The sequence below is a fragment of the Mastigoproctus giganteus genome, chromosome 13, assembly GCF_048544385.1.
Source record: "Mastigoproctus giganteus isolate SK-2022 chromosome 13, ASM4854438v1, whole genome shotgun sequence".
NCBI classification, from domain to species: Eukaryota; Metazoa; Arthropoda; class Arachnida; order Uropygi; family Thelyphonidae; genus Mastigoproctus; species Mastigoproctus giganteus.
Window position 1 is genome coordinate 163,520,638 of NC_143587.1, and position 19,239 is coordinate 163,539,876.

The 19,239-nt window shown below is 37.1% G+C and overlaps 1 protein-coding gene across 2 annotated transcripts in view; it reads left to right on the forward strand.

Moving 5' to 3' along the window:
• The window catches only part of LOC150076569 (helicase ARIP4), a 566,013-nt gene that overhangs the window by 286,884 nt on the left and 259,890 nt on the right, over positions 1-19,239 (forward strand). For both annotated transcript variants that reach the window (XM_090388127.1, XM_090388128.1), the window contains 2 exons: positions 6,732-6,846; positions 18,133-18,360. In XM_090388127.1, coding sequence (XP_090244253.1) covers positions 6,732-6,846; positions 18,133-18,360 — 343 coding nt within the window. The remainder of the gene's footprint in view (positions 1-6,731; positions 6,847-18,132; positions 18,361-19,239) is intronic.

Below are 19,239 nucleotides of genomic sequence, written 5' to 3' on the forward strand. Positions count from 1 at the left end.
AGGCCTAATGACTCTGATGAGAATAATAAGGAACTGTACAGGGAAATAGAGTGGGCCAGTAAATCAGAGAGTCTTATAATGGGAGATTTTAATTTCCCAGATATTGACTGGAATTTGGGGGCTGGTTACTCACACACTAGCAGGGCTTTTGTGGATTTATTGGATGATTGTTTTCTACATCAGCATGTTCGGGAGGCAACTAGAGGGAGTAATACTGTTGATTTGATTATCAGCAGTGATTCTTCATGCATTAAGAATCTCCAGATAAATGAACCACTAGGTGGCAGTGATCACAGTGTGCTGAAGTGGGATTTACTCAAAGAGGTAACTACCATTAGGGGTAAAGGGAAGGGTTATTGCTTCCGTAAAGGCGACTACGATGGACTGAGACAGTATTTAAATTCTATACAGTGGGACCAACTGATGATGTTACCAACAGCAAATTCAAAATGGGAAGCATTCAAAGAACTTATCTTGGAAGCTACTAGGCTTTACATACCAACTAAGAAATATTGTTCAAGGTTTAGGCCAAAATGGATGTCAGATGAACTAATGAGGCATATGGCAGAGAAGAAAAATGCATGGGATACTTACAAATTAACACACGACACAGAAGCCTATGATAGATACAAGTTGATATGCAACCAAGTTACAAAGGAGGTTAGGCAGGCGAAGGCAGATTACGAGAAATCCTTGGCAAGGGATGCAAAGAAAAACAGAAAGAGTTCTTTACTTATGTAAACTCTAGAAGGAAGGGGATGAATCAGATTGGTCCACTTGATATTGATGGGTCAACTGTTGATGATCCTGCTCAGGTAGCTAACAAACTAAATTAATATTTTGCATCGACATTCACACATGAGGAGTTATTCAGCAAGGGGAATGCCAGAGGTGTATTCAACTCTAGCAGTAAGCTACAGAATCTTGAAATAACTGGGAGTAAAGTGGAGGAGAAACTGTTGAAGATAAACACAAGAAAGGCACCTGGGGTGGATGGGATCTATCCAGTTATATTAAAGGAGGCAGCAAAGGAAGTAAGCAAACCCTTAGCCATAATTATGAGAACTTCCTTGGATTCAGGGGAGGTACCCATAGACTGGAAATGTGCAAATGTGACCCCAATTCACAAAGGAGGATCAAAGGCTGACACAAGTAATTATAGACCTGTGAGCTTAACTTCTGTTCCAGGAAAATTAATGGAGGCACTGGTTAAAGAAGCACTGCAGGATCATTTAGACAAGACTTCAGTTATAGCTCAGACACAGCATGGTTTTGTTAAGGGGAAGTCTTGCCTGACCAACTTGATTGGATACTATGATGCAGTCACAAAAGAACTGGATGCAGGGAATAACTTTGATATTATATACTTGGATCTTAGAAAGGCTTTTGATACTGTTGCACATGGAAGACTGCTACACAAATTGGAGCAGTGTGACATTGGAGGCAAATTGCTGCTATGGATAAAGGAGTGGTTGAGGGGGAGAGGACAGAGAGTGGTAATCAATGGACACTGCTCATCGTGGACTGATGTTATTAGTGGAGTCCCTCAGGGCTCAGTGTTGGGTCCATTATTGTTTTCTGTATTTATAAATGATATTGATGATGGTATATCGGGCTTAATGTCCAAGTTTGCAGACGATACAAAGGTTTGCAGGGTTCTCAAGGACACTACTGACACTATGCTGCTGCAACAGGATCTGGAAAGGTTGAGCAGATGGGCTGAGAGGTGGCAAATGAAGTTTAACATTGACAAATGTAAAGTACTACACATGGGAAACAGCAACCCCAGAGCAACGTATCAACTCTGTGGTACTATACTGACAGTGGTAGAGAATGAAAGGGACTTGGGGGTGGTTGTGCAGGCAGATATGAAGTTCTCTGAGCAGTGCAGATGGGCTGCAAGAGTAGCTCATGGAGTATTGTCAATGATATACAGGAATTTTTCCAGCAGGGATAAGGAGGTGATTATTCCATTGTATAAGGCAATGGTCAGGCCATACCTAGAGTACTGTATACAGGTCTGGAGGCCTCATTTCAAGAAGGATGTAGAGCTGCTGGAACGAGTACAGAGAAGGGCAACAAGATTAGTGAGTGGAACAAAGGGGTGCTCTTACGAAGAAAGGCTTAAGTTTTGCAAATTACAGTGTCTGGAGACTAGCCACCAGCGAGGTGATCTGATAGAGGTGTATAAAGCCTTGAATGGTTTAAGCATGCTCAATGCTGATGGGATTCTTCCTCTAGCTCAGAAAAATCACCTGAGAGGGCATAAATTCAAATTGAGGAAAGACAGATGTAGGATAGACTTGCGGAAATTTGCCTTTAGCCAGCGGGTGGTTGGTTGGTGGAACAGACTTCCATCCCTTGTGGTGGAGGTTGATAGCCTAAATAAGTTTAAGGCTCAGCTGGACAGGTATTTTGAATGAACAGAGGGGTGAAGTGGAAGTGGTTTTTTTTTTTTTTTTTTTTTTTGGCTGATGCTGCATAAGCTTGCTTTCTTGCATCAAATGCCTCTACTAATGCTAATGCTAAAAGAGCGAGTCTTCATCTTTGTTTGTTTCAAATACAAAAATCATATAAATATGTGGAACCGAAACAGGAATTTAAAACAATAAAACATTTTTTTCACGTTTCGGTACTTTTCTAGGCAAATATATTTCTGATGATCTGGCTTTTAGGAAGGTATTGTTTCGCAATGTGATAATTTCATTTTCAAGTAATATTTTCTCCACGTGAAAAATCTCAGCAATTTTTTTCTGCAATTATTTTTGTGTCTAAGTTGACATTAATGGATAAGAAATATATTGAGCAATGTCTTCAATTGTTTTAAAATCACTGAACCTGGTTTCAAAATCATCCACAACTTTCTCAATTTCATAAACATATTTCTCACTATTAAATTCAAAAACAGGATATTTTTGCAAATGATCTAGCATACGAGGAGGTATCAAAATGTACCCATACCTAGAAATAATAGCCCAAGAAAGGTGAAACTTCACAGGAACTTTAATCCTTTTCTATGTGCCTTCCATGTATAGTAACACACTTCTCCCATCTATGGATCAGGTTTTTGTCTTCATTATAGAAGTCCGCACTTTTTGCCTGAAACCACGATTCTACTTCATTGATGAATTCCTGCTACGTTCATCATTTATCACTTACTGATCAAAAAAGTTCTCAACATCCACATTACACAAATCCAACAGTTGGCGAGAACATTGCATTCAACATTTCTTCTGCAAAGGCATCAGCACTCTTGGAATCCATCATACAGAGACCTTATACATGTGCAGATGGTCATGTAAAATGCCATAAATAATTCCCACTGCATTTACGATGAAATGAATTGTCACACGTCTGTCACTCAGCACCAGCTGCTCAACCTTTGCAACCATCTCACTGTCTGCAGATGTTGGTGGCCTTCTTCCTTCTCTCAGCTCGTCAAAGACTTGTACGACCTCACTGGAACTCCAGTTTCCACTCTTTTATAGTGTCACAGGATGGACAATTCTGCCCATACACAGCTTTCATTTCTTCGTCAATTTCCTGAGCTTTCTTGGCCTGCAAATGCAGGAACTTGATCACTGCTCGATACTCCACTTTGTCAACTGTAGCATCCTTTCTCAGATTCTGGGCTCCACCTACACGAATGAAATTTCACATATTAGTTATTGAATATGTAGACAACTTATATTAAAAATGGCATCTTCTTACTGATGTTTTATCTAGGTCAGGGTATGAACGTTTTGAAATCCCCTCATATTTGCAAAATGATTGAATTTTTTTCCTTTGAGATCCTTAGCCATTGACAAAAATTGATATTTATATGCAGAAATACTGCTAATTGTGTCACCCACATTTTTATTTTTTCCTTGTAATTCCAAAATTAGATCACTTAATTTACTGGTAAAATCTGCCAAAAAAGCCAGATCACACAACCACTCTGCATCTTGTAGCTGCTGATAACATCTCCCTTTTTATCAACAGTTTTTTTAATTTTATTCGGCAAATTTCAAAATCTCCGTAGAAACTTACTCTGACTCAGCCACCGCACAACAGATCTGGTTCATTTTCATCAAGTTGCATTTTGAAAAGTCTCCTTTGAAGAGATTGTTCTTTGATGGAATTCACGATTTTGAAAGCTATGTCCATAAAACTTTACGTATTTAATCTTTTGCTGGCTAACGCTTGGTGGATGATACAGTGGAAGCTCAAAAAATCTGGGAATTCATCTTCCTTTTGGCACAATGCAATGAATCTGTTAAGATGCCCCGTTATTGCTTTAGCTCCATCTGTTGTTATTGATACAAGCTTAAACAGTAGTAATTTAATATTTTTAATAAAATTTTTGAATGCTTTAAATATATCAAGACCTCTAGTTCTTTCTTTTAACAAAACCATACCCAGCAGTTCTCTGGTGGCAGAATCATCGAAAACTATACGAACAAAAACGAGCAATTGAGCTGTATCACTGACGTCTGTAGGTTCATCCAGTTGTAAAGAAAAGGACACAGTTAGCAATATGAGCATGCAATTGTTCATTAATTTTTTCAATGCATTGCCTCACAGTATTTCGAGATAATTGCAGGTCTTGAAGAGCACTTTTAATTTCATTTTTGTTCTTAAAAATATTCAAAAAGAGAATGTGTTATTTCTAAAAATAAGTCTTTGATGAATTGACCGTCAGAAAATGGTTTGCATTTTTTTGCAAGAAGATGACTCACTTTAAATGATGCTACAGTTACTGCTTTAGATTGTAAATTAGATGTCATGAAGAAATTTTGTTGTGCTGATCTGGATTTAAGTTCTTTTAATTTATTTTTTCTAACATCACTATTAGGTGGGAAATCTGATTGCTATTTACCATGGAGTGCATTGAAGTACCTTTCTAAATTTCCTTTTTTGGGTATAGCCACAGAAGCATTGCAAATCAAACAACAACATTTTTCTTTTATCATTACAAAAAAGTGTTCTAGTTCCCACTCTTGATGAAAATGATACGGTTTACTCTTTTTCGTAGTATTCAGTTTAAATCAAAGGGTTTTAAATTAATGTATAAGTACTGTCCAGTTATTAATATTAAGTAAGCCAATATAAGAATTCGACACATACACTATGCTTTCCACAATGTAACTGCGCGAATTTCCACTAGACAAGCCTAAAAATTAGACTACTCTTGTAGCGGTAGGCTACAAGAGTAGTCAAGTGGTTCAACGGATTTGTAATAAGCGTATGCAGTGGGGTGCATAATAATAATATTTAGATTTTGACTAATCTATTTTTTATATATACAGATAGTTCTCGCTTTATGAGTTCCCGGGTTTATGAGTTTTTTCCCCCAACGTATCAACAAAATTGAACATTAATTACAAAAAATGAATGTTAAACATTCATAAATACTGCATTCCAAACCACATGCATAGCTATACGATACAGTGTACCCCGCTTTATGATATTAATCAGTTCCAGAGACACCATTGTATCTTTAAAATATTGTAATGTGAACCCACTAACACATTGTTTTTTGTAATTCGTTTCAAGATCTCAGAAGTTGAAATTTACTCTCTAAAATGTCATTTTTAACGTCACGAGCGTGTGACCTTAAGGCCATTTAAAAAGGTCGTGAGCATGATTAAAATTGTATTAGTTACCAATTTAAATCAATAAAATGCACTACACTCTCATCGTTATCATATGTTCCGTTATAGGAATCAATTTTAAACGTCTTTGTGATATTTTTCTAAAGCACATTTCTGGAGGTAACGATCATAAAACAATAAAAACAATTTTGCTCTTTCTGGTGTATTGGGCTTTTCTGTTACTGCAAGCAGTTATAAATGGGTAGTAAGCTCGATCTTCTTGCATTTGCAAAAATGCCGATAGCTGGAATTGTGTGGTTTTTTGCATTATTATGGTGAAATATGTTTCCCCTTTATTGAAATCTTCAATCATATAAAAAACAAATAAATTTTCAGAATCTTCTCTTCATTCCTTTTTCTAAGCTTCATATACTTGTTATTCTATGCGAATTGTGTTAGTTGCAATTTGTGTGTGTGCCGTTAAAAAATGCTTATGCATGCAATCGTGAAATTTATAATTAAAAAGAGAAGATTATCTTGGAAACAAATGCCTCTTGAAACATTTCTGAAGAAGACAATTCCTTGTGCAACAAACCAACGAGTGCCGAGCCAATAATGAATGATCAACGAGTGTGCATTTAGTCGATGATGAAGAAGAATAAACATTCTTTAACATTTGTAAGTCAAATAATTTCTCTATTATTATAATTTGCTTGATTTTACATGCAACGTTTTCATTTCTTTAGATAAATCAGTCATTGTTTAAACATAAACTAATTAGCTAACTAATTTCATTGTTGAGAACGTGACCTCTATTTTTAACCTTATGTCTTTAGGAAATAAATTCCCGCTTTATGAGTTTTTGCTTTATGAGCGTGCACTAGGAACAGATTAACTCATAAAGTCGAGAACTACATGTGTTTAAAATTTGTCATGATCTACCGAAATTAATGCCGGGATTGACTTGTTGGCCAACCCCTGCTATATACCATCATAATTTTTTGTTAGTATAGCCATCAGTGTTTCTTATTATAACTAACACTGTTTTTATAATAAATCTAAAGAACTATGTAAATATACCTTATGTTAATTTAAAGGCAGCTCTTGCATAACTCACTATCAGAGTACATCTTACTCTCATTTTGTCTCTTTCAGAGATCTATATGGCTATTGTTAATCCAGGACCAGATCTAGTCATTTGTGATGAAGGACATAGAATTAAAAACTGTCATGCTAGCACTTCTGTGGCATTAAAAAGTATTCGGACAAGGTAAAGATTTATATTAGTTTTAATTTATTTTTGTAAATACCCAGACTAAATTGTAATCACTCATGCTTATGCTAAACAGATATTTTAACATAAGCATGAGTGATTACCAAACTATGTTATAACCAAGGACACTTGGTTATAACATAGCCACATTATAATTAGGTGACTCAATTTTGTAAATAGAAAATGTAAGAAAAATAGAAAGTTAACCATTTTTTACCATTCCACTTTAATTGTGTGATTTCAATGGTCAAAATTTTATTCATTATAAAAATATTCATTCAATATCAACATTAGCTCCTGGTAAGCATAATACTTCATTTTCTGTTTTAAAATCTCACAAGGCACTTAATTATTTGAAAAATACAAATAAGCCTGGCCATCATAACGGTTAACATGATTTTTGCCTTCTGATTAGTTAAAAATGTCTAATCATCTAAGACAGAAGAATAATTAATCATAGTAGTAGTAGTAGTGGCACATGATGCAAGAAAGCAAGTGTAGGAGCTTATGCAGCATCAGCCAAAAAAAAAAAAAAAAAAAAAAAATCACACCATTCCCTCCAAATGCCTGTCCAGTTCCTCCTTAAATTTATTTAACCTATCAACTTCTACAACGACAGATGGAAGTTTGTTCCAGCAATTAACCACCCGCTGGCTAAAGGCAAATTTCCGCACATCTATTCTACATCTGTCCTTTCTTAATTTGAACTTATGTCCCCGTAGGTTGGTAATCTGAACAAGTGGAAGGATCCCATCAGAATTCAGCGTGCTCAACCCATTCAAGGCCTTATAGACCTCAATCAGATCACCGCGCAGGTGCCTAGTCTCCAGCCACTGCAATTTGCAGAACTTAAGCCTCTCTTGGTAAGAGAATCCCTTCATTCCCCTTACCAATCGTGTTGCTCTTCTCTGTACACGCTCAAGCAAATCTACATCCTTCCTAAAATGAGGCCTCCAGACCTGTACGCAGTACTCAAGGCGTGGCCTGACCATTGCCTTATACAGAGGGACAATCACCTCCTTTTCCCTGCTAGCAAAATTCCTATATATCATTGACAAAAACCCATGACCCGCCCTAGCAGCCTGTCTGCACTGCTCAGAAAACTTCATATCTGACTGCACAATTACTCCCAGGTCTTTTTCATTTTCTACCACCTTAAGTGTAGTACCACACAGTTGGTACGTTTCTCTGGGGTTATTTCTACCCATATGCAGTACTTTGCATTTGTCAAGGTTGAACTTCAGTTGCCACTTCTTAGCCCATCTGCCCAAATTATCTAGATCCTGTTGCAGTAGCACACTGCCATTACTGTCATTAACAACCCTGCCAACCTTTGTGTCATCTGCAAACTTCGACATTAAGCCTGATATACCTTCATCAATATCATTGATAAATACACAAAACAACAGTGGACCCAACACCGAACCCTGTGGGACTCCACTAATAACATTAGTCCACGAAGAGCAGCACCCATTGATTACCACCCTCTGTCTTCTCCCACTTAACCATCCTTTTATCCATTGTAGCAACTTACCCTTAATACCATTCTGCTCCAATTTGTACAGTAGTCTTCCATGCGCAACAGTGTCAAAAGCTTTCCTGAAATCCAAGTATATGATATCAAAATTATTTTTTGCATCCAGTTCCTTTGTGACCACATCATAATAACCAATCAAATTTGTCAGACAAGACTTTCCCTTAACAAACCCATGCTGTGTTTGAGTTATCGCTGCAGTCTTGTCTAGATGATCCTGCAATGCATCTTTAACCAGCGACTCCATTATTTTACCCGGAACAGAAGTTAAACTAACTGGTCTGTAATTACTCGTGTCACCCTTCGATCCACCTTTGTGAATTGGGGACACATTTGCACATCTCCAGTCCGTGGGAACCTCCCCTGAGTCCAAGGATGCTCTCATAATTATGGCTAAGGGTTTGCTTAGTTGCTTTGCCGCCTCCTTTAAAATAACTGGATAGATCCCATCCACCCCAGGTGCCTTTCTTATGTTTAACTTCAACAATTTCTCCTCCACTTTGCTCTCAGTTATTACAAAATCATTAAGCACACTGCTACAATTTGATAACCTTCTTCCATTTTCAAATTGTAATAATTCCTCACGTGTGAATGTAGATGCAAAATACTCATTCAGTTTGTTTGCTATCTGAGCAGGATCATCAACAGTCGAACCATCGATGTCAAGTGGTCCAATCATATTCATCCCCTTCCTTTTAGAGTTTATATAAGTAAAGAAATCCTTGCTGTTTTTCTTAGCATCTTTTGCCAAAGATTTCTCGTAATCCGCCTTTGCCTGCCGAACCTCCTTTGTGACCTGATTACAGACTAGCTTATATCTGCTACAGGCTTCTGCGTCGCCTGATAATTTATATGCATCCCATGCATTTTTCTTCTCTGTCACGAGTCTCATTAGTTCATTTGATAACCATTTAGGCCTAAACCTTGAACGATATTTCTTAATCGGTATATAAAGTCTAGTAGCTTCCACGATTAATTCTTTGAATGCTTCCCACTTAGAATTTACTGTTTGTAACATCGTCAGTTGATCCCACTGTACAGAATTTAAAAACTGTCTGAGACCACTGTACTCCCCTTTACGGAAGCAAAAACCCTTTCCTTTACCCCTGACGGTAGTTACCTCTTTGAGTAAATCCCACTTCAGCACACTGTGATCACTGCCACCTAGTGGTTCCTTTATCTGCAAATTCTTAATACACGAATGATCACTGCTGATAACCAGATCAAGAGTGTTACTTTCTCTGGTTGCCTCTCGAACATGCTCAGTTCGAACATGTGGTATAGTGTTCAGTAATAAACATTACTGAACACTATACCACACAACAGTGCAGCTGAGTAGCTGAACCATGGATAAATAGCTTACTCATAAGATAGGAAATTTAAAAAAAAAAAAAAAAAAAGAAACAAGAAACAGTGGTGCTATATGGGAATGATATGGACTTCATTCAAATTACTTCTACTGTCATGTCTTCCTAATAGGTGGGGTTGTTAAGTGTGTGAGCAGCAGTGAAATTAAAAAGCAGGTGGTCTGCAAATTGGAGGTAACAAGATTAATGGCCACTATACTTATACCACTTCCCAAGAAAAATATTTATTTATTATTTTATTTTTAATAAAACGATTTATGACTTACAGATTGTGCAAATGAACACAAAATTCCTTTCCTTCTCCAGAGGAAAGGAACTTTTTGTTTACTTTAAAGTTTCCTTTTTTCTAAATCACATTATTGAGTTATTAACTATATATGATAAAGTTTGCAAAGCTACAGCTGAAGTTGCCAAGTTGGATTTAAAATTGCTAATACTGGAGTAGTAGTACAGTAATACCCCGAAGTTACGCGATAGGTGGGTCCGACGAAAATCGCGTAAGTCGAATTCGCGTAAGTCGGGTACAACTTTGCATATAAATACATATAAATTTTGCTCAATTGGGACCAAGGACTAACAAAAACACTAGTTTAGAAGAAAAATATTAATAAAATTGCAGTTCTGTATACATATTAATAAAAAATATGTATTAAAAAAACAAATGACTTACGTTAAAAAGTTATTTCGATGTCGATGGCTTCATAAAATCTAACAAATTCGTCTGACGACACAGCGCCTTCTTTTTTTCACGCAGAATTTCTTCGTAGCAAGCTAATAATTTTTTTTATTCCTTGCTTTGTAGCTATAACGCGTTCTTCGTTGGAGTCTATGTTTTCTAAAATTTTTAAGCCCTTTACAATTGAGCCCTTTTCAATTTTCAACCTGTCAAGTTTGCAATTGTCATGTGCTTTTCGCCGTTGCTTCATTTAGGCCTGTAGCACGTGCAATATCACATGGTCTTTCATTTCGCTCAAAGCGTTTCACAATTTCATATTTTTTCTCTATCGACAGAGGCGGACTGGCCATAAGCCTTACCGGGGAAACCCCGGTGGGCCGGTGTGATTTTGGCCATAAACCATAGTATGAGGCCACTATAAATTTCCCCGGGTAAGAATTTTTGACCCAGTCCGCCTCTGTTTATCGATAATTGCTTTTCTTTTTCTCTCTGAATCTGCAGTGTCTTCACCAGGACGCTTCCTTTTCACACCTTTTAATTAAGTATTTTACTCATTTTTAGGGAATAAAGCGCAATTACAAAACGAGGAGGCACGCTTGATACGCATAAACAAAGCTGCGCGCATGTAGCAACTGAATAAACAACACCACAAAGGCAGAGATACACTATTAACACCCCACATTTCTAGGGGTTACTACCATTAGCATTAGCATTAGCATTAGCAGAGGCATATGATGCAAGAAAGCAAGCTTATTCAGCATCAGCCAAAAAAAACAAAAAAAAAAAAAAACCCACTCCCATTTCACCCCTCCGTTCGTTCGAAATACCTGTCCAGTTGAGCTTTAAATTTGTTTAGGCTATCAACTTCAACAACCAGTGATGGAAGTCGGTTCCACCAACCAACCACCCGCTGGCCAAAGGCAAATTTCCGCACATCTATCCGACATCCGTCCTTCCTCAATTTGAATTTATGCCCTCTGAGTTGATTATTCTGAGAAAGATGAAGAATCCCATTGGCATTGAGCATGCTCAAACCATTCAAAGCCTTATACACCTCTATCAGATCACCTCTCCAGACTCTGTAATTTGCAAAACTTAAGCCTTTCTTCGTAAGAGCAACCCTTTGTTCCATTTACTAATCTTGTTGCCCTTCTCTGTACCCGTTCCAGCAGCTCTACATCCTTCTTGAAATGAGGCCTCCAGACCTGTATACAGTACTCAAGATGTGGCCTTACCATTGCCTTATACAATGGAATAATCACCTCCTTATCCCTGCTAGAAAAATTCCTGTATATCATTGACAAGACACCATGAGCTACTCTTGCAGCTCGTCTGCACTGCTCAGAGAACTTCATATCTGCCTGCACAATTACCCCCAGGTCCTTTTCATTCTCCACCACTGTCAGTGTAGTACCGCAGAGTTGATACGTTGCTCTGGGGTTACTGTTTCCCATATGCAGCACTTTACATTTGTCGATGTTAAACCTCATTTGCCACCTCTCAGCCCATCTGTTCAACCTGTCCAGATCCTGTTGCAGCAGCATAGCGTCAGTATTGTCCTTAACGACCCTGCCAACCTTTGTATCATCTGCAAACTTGGACATTAAACTTGATATCCCATCATCAATATCATTCATAAACACCGAAAACAACAACGGACCCAACACTGAACCTTGAGGAACTCCACTAATAACATTAGTCCACGTTGAGCAGTGTCCATTGATTACCACTCTCTGTCTTCTGCCACTCAACCATCCCGTTATCCATAGCAGCAATTTGCCTCCAATGCCACACTGCTCCAATTTGTGCAGCAGTCTTCCATGTGCAACAGTATCAAAAGCCTTTCTAAGATCCAAATATATAATATCAAAGTTATTCCCTGCATCCAGTTCTTTTGTGACTACATCATAGTATCCAATCAAATTGGTCAGGCAAGACCTGCCCTTAACAAAACCATGCTGCGTCTGAGCTATAACTGAATTCTTGTCTAGATGATCCTGCAGTGCTTCTTTAACCAGTGCCTCCATTAATTTACCTGGAACAGAAGTTAAACTAACAGGTCTATAATTACTTGTGTCAGCCTTTGAACCTCCTTTGTGAATTGGGGTCACATTTGCACATCTCCAGTCCATAGGTACCTCCCCTGAGTCCAAGGAAGCTCTCATAATTATGGCTAAGGGTTTGCTTACTTCCTTTGCTGCCTCCTTTAATATAACTGGATAGATCCCATCCACCCCAGGTGCCTTTTTTATGTTTATCCCCAACAATCTCTCCTCCACTTTCCTCTCAGTTATTACAAAATCATCCAGCTCACTGCCAATGTTTACTTTACCTACATCATTCTCCTTCCTGAATAACTCCTCATGCGTGAATGTAGATGCAAAATACTCGTTTAGATTGTTAGCCACCTGAGCAGGATCCTCAACTGTTGAACCATCAATATCCAGTGGACCAATCTGATTCATCCCTTTCCTTTTCGAGTTCTAGTATGTAAAGAACTCTTTTCTGTTTTTCTTTGCATCCTTTGCCAAGGATTTTTCATAGTCTGCCTTTGCCTGCCTAATCTCCTTTGTGACTTGGTTACAGACCAACTTATATCTATCATAGGCTTCCATGTCACCCATTAATTTGTATGTATCCCATGCATTTTTCTTCTCTGCCACATGTCTCATTAGTTCATCTGACAACCATTTAGGCCTAAACCTTGAACAATATTTCTTAGTTGGTATGTAAAGCCTGGTAGCCTCCAAGATTAGTTCCTTGAATGCTTCCCATTTTGAGTTTGCTGTTGGTAACATCATCAGTTGGTCCCACTGTATAGAATTTAAATACTGTCTCAGACCATCATAGTCGCCTTTACGAAAACAAAAACCCTTCCCTTTACCTCTGATGGTAGTTACCTCCTTGAGTAAATCCCACTTCAACACACTGTGATCACTGCCACCTAGTGGTTCATTTATCTGCAGGTTCTTAATGCATGAGGAATCACTACTGATAATCAGATCAAGAGTATTGCTCCCTCTCGTTGCCTCACGAACATGCTGATGTAGAAAACAATCATCCAATAAATCCACAAAAGCCTTGCTAGTGTGCGAGTGACCAACCCACAAATTCCAGTCAATATCTGGGAAATTAAAGTCCCCCATTATAAGACTCTCTGATTTACTGGCCCACTCTATTTCCCTGTACAATATCTTATTATACTCATCAGAGTCATTAGGCCTATAGCACTCTCAATTTTGATTTCCCTATGCTTATGTCACACCAAACTGACTCGACGCTGCCCTGTCCATCGATGTCGACTGGCTTCACTTCCTTGGACTTTATGTGTTTCTTAATTAATAGCATAACCCCTCCTCCCCTGTCTATCCTTTCTATACACATTGTATTCCCCAAATTCCAGTTCCGCATTACTTATATCTGTGTGACACCACGTCTCTGATATCCCAACAATATCTGCCTTTGATGTTTTGAGCAATACCTCAAATTCATCAAATTTATTTACCAAACTCCTAGCATTGGTGTACACGCAGGTATACATGCACCTGTTTCTATTCTTAGCTACCCTAACACAACCCATGTGTTTACTTGTACCGCAATGACTACCAGCAGTCTCTGAAATATCCTGCATCCTGTTTTTCAGACTTCTGCTCATTTCAATAGAAGCAGTGCAAGAATCACTTCCACCTCTGCCACTGGCTACTGTTAATCTATTAGTCCTTGTATCCCCCCCAACTAGCAGTTTTCCGACCCACCTAACACTGCCTCGACAGCATCAGCAAAAATTCTTGCACCCTTTCTATTTAAGTGTATCCCATCCCTGTAGAAGCAATCTCTCCTGTTAACAAGTACAGTCCAGGCTGAAAAAAATTCTACCCCTTGAGCCTTGCACAATCCCTCCAGGGCCGAATTGATCGACAAGGCTCTCATCATATACTCCCTCCTATCGTGTCTGGGCAGAATTGCAGACACTTTCAAGTTCAACCCTAATTCACGGCTTTTTTTCAACAGTGACCTGTACTTGCTAAGTAATTCCGCCGGTCTCCTACTCTTAATATCATTAGTGCCAACGTGTACAACTATATCACCTTTTGTGCCCTTAAAAGATGATATCCGTTCTACAACGTCATCAACCTTTGCCCCTGGCAGACATACCCTGGTCCTATTCCACCTATCCTTTTTACAAAGGATGTTCCCCGTTTCCCTGACAATAGAGTCACCAACAACTACTAGTTCCTGTGGGACCAGCGCATTCTGCCTAGGGGGCTGCTTCTGTGTTGCCTGATGACCAAGTGCAAGCTCTGGCGTTGATGTGGGCAGCTGAGAGCTTGATGGGCCCCTCAATTTATTTCCTTCGAGGGCATCCACCCTGTCCTTCAAGCTCTCATAAAGGCCCATAACAACGCTGAGTTGTCGCCTGATTTCCTTGCACTCCTTACATCGTGCACACACAAAGACATCCCCCTTGGCAGTATCATGTCCCGTACCCGACTGCTCCGCAAACATCAAGCAAACAGTGCATTTTAATAGACTGTGATTCAGAGGGCAACTGCCCCCCTCAGTTCTCCCCTGAACCACAGCACTCCCATTAGCTTGAGCCTTTTGCTTTGCTGCTCTGGTCAGAGTCATGATTCCGATTTAATTCAATAAAATTCAAAACAAAAATTAAATCCTTAAGTTATATCCCAAAACAGTTATGTTATATATATATTTTTTTCGGTATCTAGTGTTTTCTACGAGTTCCCTTTATACAACTTCCGTATCACGTGTACCACTATAGTTATGTATTAATTATTTGTTAGATTAAGTCGTTACATATATATATAGAGTTAAAAGTACAATTTAATTGACAATAAAGTTTATCAAGATTAATAGATTTACTGATTAATTGGCAATATTATATTATGCACTATACGACACTAAGCTTATGCTATCGTGTAAAAATGGCGGGAATTCACGAACGGTATTTCTACGGACTCGTAAGTATTGATTAGCTTCCAAATCTCGCTATTTCAATTTAGAATAAACTAAGGCTCCTGACTAGGTCTATAATCTACTTATAGAAGATAATTTGATATAACAGTTGGTTAATAAATCGACTAAATTTGGTTAAAAAAAAAAAAAAAAAAAAAAAATTTGGTTTGTGACACGTCGATTTGATACCGTTACCGATACTAAGTAATATCTACAAAATCTCTGTCTAAGTTAAACTTTAAACTAAGTATCGTAACTAGGAATATAAAGCTACTCTAGAAAATAAGGTAATATGACAATTTAAACTAATAAAGCGGAAAATAAATCAGGAAAAACTTCTCTGTTTGAAGAGCTTTAAGGAGCAATGGCCGCACAGGCTAACCTCGCACCCAGACTAAAACAATAAAAATCCAGTTGCGTTTCTGCTAGTGAAATCTGTTATAAACTGGTAGTAAACTCGATCTAATTGCATTTGCGATTATACCAATAGCTGGAATTGTGTTGGTTTTTACGTTATTATGGTGAAATGTGTTTTTCCCTTCACTGATATAAAAAACATAAAATCAGCAAAGTTGAATTTTGTTCATCTTTCGCTCTCATTCTCCGCCGTCGCACCGTATATCGATAACATATGAAAAACGACCTTGAAGATAGTGGGCGGCAGCGAAACAAAAAAATCAAGAACCGCGTAACTCCGAGTTCGCGTAAGTCGGGGTAGCGTAAGTCGGGGTATTACTGTACATCTTAAACTTGAACATGGTTTTTTGTATGTACCCTGTTGGTGTAAAGTGTTAAGGTTTAAGGTGTTTCCTTAGCTGAAAAAAAAATAAATACTTAATTCTATTGAAGGTCATAAGCAGTTATCAGGAATTAAGGCAGTATTAGTAAAAGCAAAATGATGCCAGGAAGCAAGTCATGTTTATCAATCTTAAAAAATTATTTAGCCATGTGTTCCTTCTGTATATTTACTTCATCCAAATATCTGTGCAATCCTTCCTTACACATATCATTTGCACATGATTAGGTGCCAATTTATTCCAGTAGCTAATTATTCTTTAGGGGTTTTTTTTTTTTTCTTTTTTTTCTTTACTTTCATCTAAACTGTAATTATCCTTAATGTGTATTCCATAGTTTGACACCTGTAAAAGCAAAAAGATATCCCTCATTTTTCAGTTTACTTAAATAATACAATAAAATGGTGCTCTGATATATTGGTATTCAAGTTTTTAGGCATATGAATGCCAAATCCACATCCTTCTTGATATGGAGATTGCTGTGGACTAATCACTCATTTAGATAGTAATCTGTATATTCGTGTATTTTTAAAAATACAGGAGGCCTGACGTAGCCCAGTGGTCAGGAGCGAGAGTGTAGCACGCATTCCTTGAGTGGACTGGGGTTCGAGTCCGTGACTACTAAATACGATAAATATTTGTATTGACGATTTATTGTAAACTACCGACTTGGTCGTCATGCCGGAGTATAAACAGAAAATTTATTTATTTATTTATTTATGTATATAAATTATTCATGTGATATTAAGCTTGATTAAAATTTTATTGTAATAGGTATTTTAAAATGGTTTGCTGCACTCAATAAAGCAACTCAAAAAATTTCTCATCACACAACCACACTTCAGTAAACCTCCACATGTGCACCTTTGGTAGCATGTAGAATGTCAAGAAAGTAGCCGATTTCATTCCAAGTGTTTTGAAGTATCTCTTGAGAAATGGGCATTATAGCCTTAGTAGCTAATGTGCCAATAAAATCAAATCTTGAGAAATGGAAGTTGCTGCCTGTTCAGTCCAGTCTTTTAACTCTCTGATGGCATTCAACTTTTTTTTACATACATCTTTTCCTTTATGTATCCCTGTTCAAAGGAATCCATAGGTTTGATATCTGGAAAATGATGAGGCCATGGAATGCTACCATCCTGGCTGATCCATCAATTAGGAAATTTTTTATTGAGGAAATCGCATGCAGTCAAGCTCCAGTTTGATTTGGTAGGTGCCCCATCTTGTCGATAAAACACATGACTTCATATCATCCAGCCGAGGTGCAGCATACAATTCTAGCATATCGAGGATGTAGCCTTTTATATTTCTGTTGGTATTTTTATGCAAAATAAACCAGAAGAACCTCCTAGAACAAATTTCAAGTAGCTTTCAAAATTTCCATTAAACATGTAGTTCACATTACTTATCAGCAAACATCAGAGAACTTTTCTTAAAATGCAGACCAGAATTATTGAATACACTTAATAATAATAATAATACACTTAATAAACCATATTATTTTCAATTCAGAAACATATATTGTGCAAATAATGAACTGTAAAGTAAGTTTGACTTGAAATTGGATATTTTCAATTGGATGCAATTAATGCATAATGATATGTTCTGCTTGAAATTTCTTGCTTATTATTCAGTGTGTCCCCTGTAATTAAAGGCTAAATTTTCATATCTTATGTAAAACCCTTATAAAATTTGATAAATTCCAGGATAACTCTGCTGGAAGGTTCTCAAACTGATTTGAGCTGGCCTGTAAATTACCAAAACCATAAAATAAATCTAGTGCAGGATTTAGATTATCTATTTTTGATATGTTGCACAAGTCATTTACAAAGTAATATAGATAGACTTTTGTTATTTCTAATTTTTTAAGTAACATTAATATCACATTCAGAATTTGAATTCTAATTTTAATGTTATATTTGTTACATTATTGGATAGGAGAAGAATAGTATTGACTGGTTATCCTCTTCAGAACAATTTATTAGAGTACTGGTGCATGGTGGACTTTGTCCGGCCAAACTATTTAGGCACTAGAGCAGAATTTTGTAACATGTTTGAAAGACCCATTCAAAATGGTCAGTGTTCAGATAGTACACCTCGTGACAGGCAGTTAATGCGATTTCGTTCGCACGTTCTTCATAGCCTTTTATCTGGATTTGTTCAGAGGTATGTATATAATTTATATATATATATATATATTTTTTTTTTTTTTTTTTTTTTTTAATTTTATAACTGATTAAAACTTCATTCTCAATAATATGCAGTTTAATATGGTTAGGGAAGGGTGTTACAGTATCACTATGCACATCAGGTTTTGGTACTATTGGCAAGCAGGGGTTTGACAGCTGCATGGTCTGATAATGAGTATTGGTAAGATGCCTAAAACGTTACCTTAAATGTATAGTGGTTTGGCTATAAGCTTAATAAACCATATTATTAATTTCACATTTTTAGAGTGTTTATTAATTATAGTAATTAATATACAATTTATCGGAGAAATTGCAAAAGAATTGCTTCATGTACTAGATGTTCCAGGGTTTGCTTCATTCCTTCTTCACTGTAAAAATCTAGCTGAAATGTGCTGTAAAACATTCATAAATTGCAAAACTATTGAAAAGCTTAAACACACTTCATATTATTAACCTTTATGATTAGATAATATGGTCATGAAGTAATTTGACATAAAAATATGTAAATGTTTTCATGTAAAAATACTAATATATATGAAAAAAAAAAAAAATGAATTTCCCTGTTTTATTGTAAAGCCTCAGTTTATATGTCTACAAATAGTACCGAAAATGTTGTCTATTTGAATCAATAACAGATCCAATTTGAGATGAATTTATAAACATTGGACAAAAACTGATTTCAAGATACACTCATCCCGATTTGGGTCATCCTCTCTAGTTGCACAATATTTTTGGATCATATCTGTTGATATCATCTGTAACCCCATAACTTATGGGTTATCTAAAAGGTGGCATTGAACAGTAGGGTTCAAATTTAGACTCCAAGGGGGCCACTCACTTTTTTTAAAAGCCTTTC